This window comes from Coenobita brevimanus, chromosome 26 (genome assembly GCF_032717465.1).
Source record: "Coenobita brevimanus isolate Jiangsu-jjx chromosome 26, ASM3271746v2, whole genome shotgun sequence".
Lineage (NCBI taxonomy): Eukaryota > Metazoa > Arthropoda > Malacostraca > Decapoda > Coenobitidae > Coenobita > Coenobita brevimanus.
The window spans coordinates 17,514,816-17,523,628 of record NC_136979.1 but is presented as its reverse complement, the minus strand read 5'-3'; the positions used below and the strand labels follow the sequence as shown (position 1 = coordinate 17,523,628).

Sequence of the window (8,813 nt, the reverse complement as noted above, 5' to 3'; positions counted from 1 at the left end):
CCATGCTGCACGATCTATTGCAGCCTCCCTGTTCAGTCCCTTAACCCTGTGGTCACACTTATAGACCTCGTCCCATGTCTTTCTCGGTCTACCCCTCATAACCCCACCCCCAATATTAACACCTCTCACCAACTGCATCCAATTATCATCCCCCATCCTCTCCACATGCCCAAACCATCCCAATCGACCTCTCCTCATGACATATATACTGTATATATATATATATATATATATATATATATATATATATATATATGTAAACACACACACACACACACAGTAATCCCTCCAAGATCCGACGTAATAGAGCCAAAGGCATCTCCGAGACTTGGCCTTGTCCAGGGCTTGGGAAAATGCCCCCCGGATGGGTACTTATGAGCCCCAATCCAAACTGACATTGAAAGCCACCCTAATAACTCCTTACCGGACATGCACAGCACCTATTTAAGACCCTATTCACACAAATAAGGGACAGAAACCATGAAATAAATGAAAAAGAACAAGGGAATGAGAAATTAGACGTGAGTATGGAAAATATTTAGCAGTGTACGTCCATGGCCATCGCCTCCTCTCAGGCTCTGACAGTGGTGCAAGTGCACTTGATGCATGTACAGTAATCCATTTTATTGCTGCATATGATCCTTTGCACTCTGAATTCTAATTTCTTAACACTGCATATTCTGTTCTTCTATGCGCTGCACTTGAAACTCGCCAGTGTTGCACTCTGCACTTAATCCTCTGAACTCTGAATTCTAATTTCTTAACACTGCACATTATTTTCTTACTTGCACTGCACTTGGACCACGCCAGTGGTGCATTCTGCACTTAATCCTTTGCACTCTGAATTCTAATTTCTAAATACTGCACATTCTGTTCTTAACACTGCACAACACTGTAAATTCCCATGTGGTCTAGTGGCGAGTTTTTGCTGTTTATTCACTGTCAGAGTCGGAGCATAGGTGTGGCAGGTGGCCGAGGGATGCGTCGCTGGGATGTGGCGATGGACTACCCACTGCAGACGACTCTGAAGATAGCCGCACACTCACGTCCAGTGGCGACTCCACCATGGCTGATGTGCTGGACTGTGGCTCGGAGGTAGAAGGCATCTCTTGGTGAGGCAGTGGTGTGGAGCCAAGGCTGGACACAGCTGGGGTCACGGGCATGATGAAGGTGTCAATGGTTGACTGGTGTAAGGAACGGTGATTCTGGCGATTAATGATGCGCTGCCTAAAAGCACGACTTCCTCCACACCCCATCTCCCGGTCGCAGTCAGGGTTTTCAAGGTAGTCCAGAACGAACTCTACGTGCTCCCCGGGTTCACTCAGCTTGGAGATGGCTGGAGTAGTGGTGCGCTGAGAGAAGTCCACATCATCCTCCATGTCCTCGTCGGAATCTTCCAGCTGGGTACTTGTACCTGCACCTGAAGATGCGATCTCGATATCAGACATAATCTGATACCCAGGACTGCCCTGATCATCATCTAACCACTCACGCACTCGTTGCCAGCCGCACGAAAACGTACATGGAGGTCATCCACGTCAAAACCTAGAAAGTCATGCACCACATCGGTTCTGAGAAGCTGATGAGACCAATCACTTTCCAGAGTCTTGATAGGGATTTCCCTCCATGCACTGGCCCAGTTGTAGATAGCTGACTTGAGGCTGTAGCGGTGAAGGTTTTCCAAAGTCTGCTGGCCTCGCGTGTCCAGTCCCTCCCTGCGCTCGTCCTCGTCCTTGAGGACAACCATCACCTCGTCTGGGAACTTCCAATGGTACAGCCTCTTTGTAGACACAATCACTCCTTGGTCCATTGGTTGGTTGAATGCAGTCATATTAGGTGGCAAAAACAAACACCTAATGCGGCCATTCTCGGCCACCAACTTCTTGTCAGATGGATGGGCAAGTGCATTGTCCAGAAGAAGGAGAGCCTTTACCTGGTTGAGTGGTGTTCCCAATGTATTCGTCTAATAATGGATAGCCTCCTTGATGAAGAGATGGTGAAACCAGTCTTTGACGATCTTCGTTGTGAGCCAAGCCTTCACAGAATGGTACCAAATGACAGGAAGGACATCAATCAACCCACGAAGACATCGAGGCTGCTTTGCACCAGCTTGAACCGGTGCCTGCTGTTAGCACCGGCATAACACAGAACAGTTATCTGTTGCATGGAGAGCTTGCGTCCAGGTACACGCTTCTCCGTCTCCTCTGCTAGGGTGTTCATTGGCAGTTAGCAATAGAATAGACCAGTTTCGTCAGCATTGTAAACCTGACTGAGAGTGAGGCCTTCCCTGTTGATCAAGCCCTTCACCTTCTGCCAAAACTCTTCTACTCCCTCCTCGTTGGCATCTAAAGCTTCGCCATGGGCCTTACAGTTATTAAATCCATGTTGAAACTTGAAAGCGAAGAGTCAACCCTCACATGCCTTGAAGTGTAATCTTGTGAACTTCTCGGCAGCAGCCTTCAGCTCTGTACCACGCACCAGCAAACCAGCAGTATGTTGTTGACGATACCAAATCAGCATGGAGCGGTCGACTTCTGGAAACATGGGAGGGTACATAATCTTCCTCTGCACATTGCGTTTGGTCTGCAATGCAAAGTCTGTGGTGTACTGGGTGAGTCTTTCCCAGGATTTCTTGATATCGGACAAGGTAGAGCAGGCCAGGTTGAATTCTCAGAGGATGCGGGAAGTTGATCATCCCGCATCCACCTTCTCCAATATCTCCCTCTTCTCCAGAGTCAGAACCTCTCGTTTCCTCTTGTTGGGCAACGGGGCAATCATGATACACACAAGTAGGAGGCAGCAGAGCAGCAGCAGGGCCTGCAGCAGGTAGGACACCACCACAAAGGTGAGCAAGTGGGCATCCACTGCAACATATGTGCAGTCAAGATGGTAGGTAGGCGAGAAGTGGGGAGGATGCAGGGGCGCTCTACCGGATGTCGGTGTAACTAAGCACCAGAACACAGCTGCTAGGCACGGCGCGGCAAGATCAGTGTACGGTTGAAAAAAATTTTGTTTTTTTGCATTTTTTATGGTTTTTGGCCATTTTTGGTATCCGAGGACTCGAGACCAAAATGTCCAGGACATGGGCGTCCAGGTTTTACAGGGATTACTGTATGTATATATATATATATATATATATATATTTATATATACGTGTATATATATATATATATATATATATATATATATATATATATATACGTGTATATATATATATATATATATATATATATATATTTATATATACGTGTATATATATATATATATATATATATATATAGACACTACACACACGACTACCAAACAGCAAACCTTGTACATATAGCGTAGTAATGAAGGAGCATAAGCAAGATCTATAGGTAACATTTTCTATTAAATTAAGGAATTGTTTCGTTGTTGGACTGAGTTTAAACAAAGTTGCCAAATGTTGTCCATCTCCTCACCTCAAGAGTTACTCTACAGTTATTGGCCCCATTTACTGCCTTCGTTCTTATTAGATGCAGTAAATTACTTTATTTACACCACAGACAGAAGAGTGAATGCAAATATTAAAGCTAAATAAAGAATATATAAAAACTAATGGATGCGAGCAGTTCGTGCTTAGTTTGACAGCGTGTGTACCCACCTTATGTATTGTACATAAACCCACACAGCCACCAAACTTACACACCACCAGTATGCGGAATACCTCACTCTTAGCTCGTTGCTTTCGAACTTCAGTCTTATCTCTCTTTTCTTTTCTTCTTTCCCATCTACTCTTTTATTATAATTAACCTTTAATAGTTATTGGTAAGACTTTATAAAGCTGCAAAACAGTGTCAGGGTAACAACATTCTTTCAAACAGAATTGGGCAAAATAATTAATGAAATCTTCAATAAAAGTCACTTTCAATTTTCTTTCGTCCGTAACTGTTATCCCAATATCGGCAGTAGATATCAGTATCAGAAAAAATGCAAATATTGGCGGTTCAGTGAATCGTATCACTTAAAGCACTGCTGCCACGTAACTCAAAAACCTCAGAGAAATTTTTACATCGACTAAACATTTTACTATTCAAAATTTTGTGTCAGAAAAGTAACCATCATCCATCTGTTTGTATCCTTATCTGTATCAGTCCATATCAAATGAACTGCAGGCTTGAACTTTCTCCTCCAAGGGACAGTGATAGCCAGAATGGACTCTTCACTATGATGGTGAAGTATGAACATAGTAATGTCCCTGTAGTTGTCCTGCAAGGGTGCCCCAAGGCCAATGCCACAGCCACTGGCCACAGCTGGTGGGCTATAGGTCACAGATCCCATGCCTGGACTTGGGACTGTGCAGGCAGGTGAGGCCTGTGGTCTGTCTCCTTCTCTATTTACCGACTTAAGACAAAAATGAAAAGAAAAACAAGAAGACGAAGAAAAAGAAGCAAAAGAAAAAAGAGGTGGGGTTTGTAGTAGCAGAGGTTATTGTAACCCTGGGTTCATATGAGTGTGAGCCCAACAGACTGCAGGGTATAAGCAGAACCTCCAGATACACAGCTGAAGTGTTACCCTACAGTACTGCACAATGTCCGCATCCCATTACAAAAATCTAATGTCCTGACAAACCCTCTGGCCTGACCCCAACTTACTAATGACCCTCTATGACTCCAGCAAGACTACAAATATGCTTCCTATGGGCACAGTCTACTGTACAGAGGTACAGGAGACATAAGACAGTGACACTGAAGAGGTTTAGGCAAATGAAAATGTGGAAAAATCCACTATGACATATCCAATTTGTTTACTAAAAGCTCTCTATGACCCTACCTACATTACAGCCTATTGTACGGAGGTAAAAAATGGACATAACACAGTGGCATTAAAGAGATTAAAGAAAATAAAAAAGTGGGAATGGCTAACACACCCAGGTGGTTTCAACTGTTGGGGACCCCTCTCCTGAGGATCACTGCACAAGCAGCATACTTTTTTTCCCCCCCTACTGTGCAAAAAGATTCCATGTGTGATGAATCTGCATGCCTAGAGGGACCACTGCGTATGAAAAGACATAAGCACCCACTTAAACTGTCTGCTGTGTAGGCTGTGAGACATAAATTACTTATTATATTGTAGTGTTTTTCTCTAGGTTGAGATATAAATTACTAGTTATAGTGCAATGTTTTCCCAGTAATACTGTACTAGACTTCTCTTCCCATGACTCTTGCCTACATTTCTCAACAGCTGCTTGCTTACTCTTGAGTGTTCATATTAGTATTCTCTGTTTTCCCCATATGTATTTTTATTTGTATGTTGTGTACAGGATGTTACTAAATACAACCCCTCTTAATTATAAAATTAAACTGAAGTGTGACACTTTTCTCTATCTCTGTACATGGGACACTGGGGTTGTAAGGTGACTCTTAAGAGATTTATAGGTAAAATTTTTAGTTGTGGTCAAAGGTCACAGCCCATAGACAGTGCAAGACACCAGCCACCCACAGTTTTACACGAGCTATGACAGTTTGTGTGTGTATTGACAGGAGGACGAGTTTCCACCTTGTACAGTATACTGTGCATACAGTTTACAGTTACTGCCTACACAGATTCATGTTTATATATACAATCATTTCCTTACAAACCATATCCCTTACAAAGGGAGGGGCAACTACTGTTAACAATACAGTGAACAGTAATGCCTTCTACCAAGAGATGCAGGCATCAAGATCTTCAATTACAGGAAACTCTGTTTCATACATCATATACTGTACCAACCCATGCATGCAACAGGGCTTGAACCCCAGACTAAAGGCATATACATCATGAGATAAATTATATCCACTACCAGTAAGCCATCACCATCTTTCGTATCCATATATACATGCTTAACTAAAAACAACCCAAAGTGTATTATGTACAGCATTTCTACTTCCATTTCATGGAACTAAAACCTGTTAGGGCCAAGTTTGAGGTTCTGGCTCTTATAAATAACATCACTGATTTCTTCCTCAGTTAACAGATGGAGATGATGAAGGGTAAGAAGAAGTTGCTGCTTGGCTGTCCCTACAAACTTGTTGTTGAGGAATGCCGGCAAACCGTTGTACATGTTCTCCATTGTATAGAGTGGAACACGTACACTGCCAAGTACCTGAAACATTATGCACTGTAAGAAACTTGCTTCAGTACCTTGGATAACAAAAATATAATTGCTGTACAATCGCTGAACTCCATGATATCAAAGCTTTCACTGTTCATGGAATGTGACAACAATTAAAACTCTCCCAGACTTTCAACTAGGCCTATATTTTCTTCTTATAAACGACTCTGATATACAGTAACCAATGATATGCAAAGCTATTCTCATTTAACAGACTCTGTTTAATATATCATCATCATCATCATCATGCTGTGTGGTAGCGAGATGTGGGCATTAAAGGAAGAGGATATTCATAGGCTCAATCATACAGAAAAGACAATGATTAGATGGACTTATAGTGCATCCTTGAATGCGAGGCCTTGGCGGGGGAGGGGGGGGGGGGCGTTAGGATTGCAACTGCAGAGTTCAGAATATGGACTGGACCTGATTGTATCGGTGTTGTGATGAGGTGTGGTAGATTGAGATGGTTTGGACATGCTGAGAGAATGGAGGATGACAACTGGGTGTGAAAGGTTAGAAGTGTAAACAATGGGGGTAGGGTTGCAAGGGAATGGGGGGAAAAACCTGGATCGAGGTCATAAAGTGTGACTTCAGGGTTTAGAGACTGAACAGGGAGGCTGCCAGATATATCAAGCTGTGAGGAGAGCTGCCATTAGGTGACCACAGCTGATGCATGCAAGTATGCTGCAGTCTTTGTAAATGATATTACTGGTATATTATATGATCATCATCCTGCCTTTTTTCCCCACCTGCAGGTTGGATGATATTGGGTACACAAAGCCAGGGAAAGGAAAGAATAGCATAGTAGGAGACCTTACCAACAACGTTCAAAAGGGTCACACACCCACTCATTCACCATTCAAGCTCCACGAATCCTGGCTCTACCTGACAAATACATCTGTCCACATGTAGCTTCAAAACTACCTATCAGACAGTGATTCTGATGACAATCAAGACAAACAAGGAACGCCATACCTTTGTCATACACTCCTCCATACAAAATTAATCCAGCCAGCTTTATCCCTTGTCAGTTCCCTAGCCTCATCAGCTTCCATACCTCTCCCCACACAAATTTACCATAACTATCCACCTAGCCTACCACACCTCCTCCCACCTTGAAACTCACTCACATATACTGTATCCTTTTCACCACCCTGTTTATAATAATTCAGTCCATATTATCATACCTTCTAAGCATGCTCTCTTCAACTCTGTTATCCATCTTTCACGAATCACAATACTGAATACTAAACAGTAGTAGCTGATTTAATGAACTAATTTAGCCAACCTCCATGCCATTATTTTGAAATTTTCGCTGAATCAAGTTCTGTAACCAAGGCTCACTATAAAGGAAGCTTTTCCGGTAGGTGGAGGAACTTTCCGCAAATCTTTGAAGGCAACTGTCGAGCCGAGTTCCAGACAAAGCACACACACATGGAGCAGATGTTGAGAGATCCGGGATCGGATCATGTGAAGACTGGGTCAGGCGAGAGATGCAACCCAGGTGACGTAGTGGGAACATGTTGCAACACTGAACAAGAATGATCACCCGTGCTGGTGAGGGAAGTGTTCCTGGTATTGGCTCTTGTATGCACTCGCTTTACTGGTCTTTTTCTAGTAAGTCAGTAGGTTTGGGAAAAGAACTTCCTTAACAGAATTATACTACTGTTAATGGAAATTTTCCCTTAAACAGGGTGAATAAATACCGGAAAAAAATGCTTCTGCTTTTTCGGCCTCCTGTTATATCAGGCTTCAACTGTATTTACCTAGTTGTGACATACAGGACATGAGCTATGCTCATAGAGTCCCATCTCTGATTCTCAAAAGACCAAATTTTTTTTTTGAACTCATTTAAATTTTTAGACTGGATGGTCTCTTTGCCTGGGCTATTCCACAAGTCTATGCATCTCTATGGAAAACTACGGTACATTTCTTGATATCCTTCAAACTTGGCTTTTGCAGTTTCATTCCGTGTCCTCTCGTTACTCTCTCATCCCATACAAACAGATCTTCTCTGTCAATTTTTTCTACTCCCATCATGGCCCTGAACACTGTAATCATGTCGTCCCTCTCTCTCCTTTCTTTTAAGGTAGGCAGATCTAGCTTTTCCAGCCTTAACCTTTACAGCAGATCTGCCAGGCTTGGGACCATATTGATGTTCTTTGTATTCTCTCGATCTTATCTTTCTTATTATGTGGGGATGACACTACTGCTACATACATCCACCGCAAATTGACTTAGGACCTACACACACAATTGCTATGGGAGAGTTGTCTGTCTCTGCTTTGTGTTTCCACCCCTACCAAGTAAATTTTTGAGGCAAGAAGTAACTGGCAACTCCTCTGCTGTTGGCGAGAGGTGGTGACTGGTGAACCGTGAAACACTCAGTACGTCAGTTCTTGCTCAGAAACAAGCATGAGAGTATATGTTCCCGTTGATCCAAACTTGCACCTCCCTCTTTTTTCATATGCATTACTATTTGCCCTGTTATTTTCCTAGAGTCAAGTTGTCATGCCTGGAAAGTACTGCTCAAGGGATGAGAGGGTTCGTATCACTGCATGGAGGCAAGATAATGTCCCTATCAACATGATTTGTGAAAATACTGGAAGCGCAAAGTCGACCACCATGAATATTCTCTCTGCAGCGTGCGATCTGCCACCTGCTGTCGTACCAGAGCACAAGCGTGGTGGTGGAA

At 43.1% G+C, this 8,813-nt stretch overlaps 1 protein-coding gene across 1 annotated transcript in view; it reads right to left on the bottom strand.

Annotated features, from left to right (window-relative positions):
• Window positions 1-5,745: 5,745 nt before the first annotated feature.
• The window catches only part of LOC145394075 (U8 snoRNA-decapping enzyme-like), a 145,198-nt gene continuing 142,130 nt past the window's right edge, over window positions 5,746-8,813 (bottom strand). Inside the window, exon 5 of the mRNA XM_080268042.1 lies at window positions 5,746-6,109. Coding sequence (XP_080124168.1) covers window positions 5,906-6,109 — 204 coding nt within the window. The 3' untranslated portion in view covers window positions 5,746-5,905. The remainder of the gene's footprint in view (window positions 6,110-8,813) is intronic.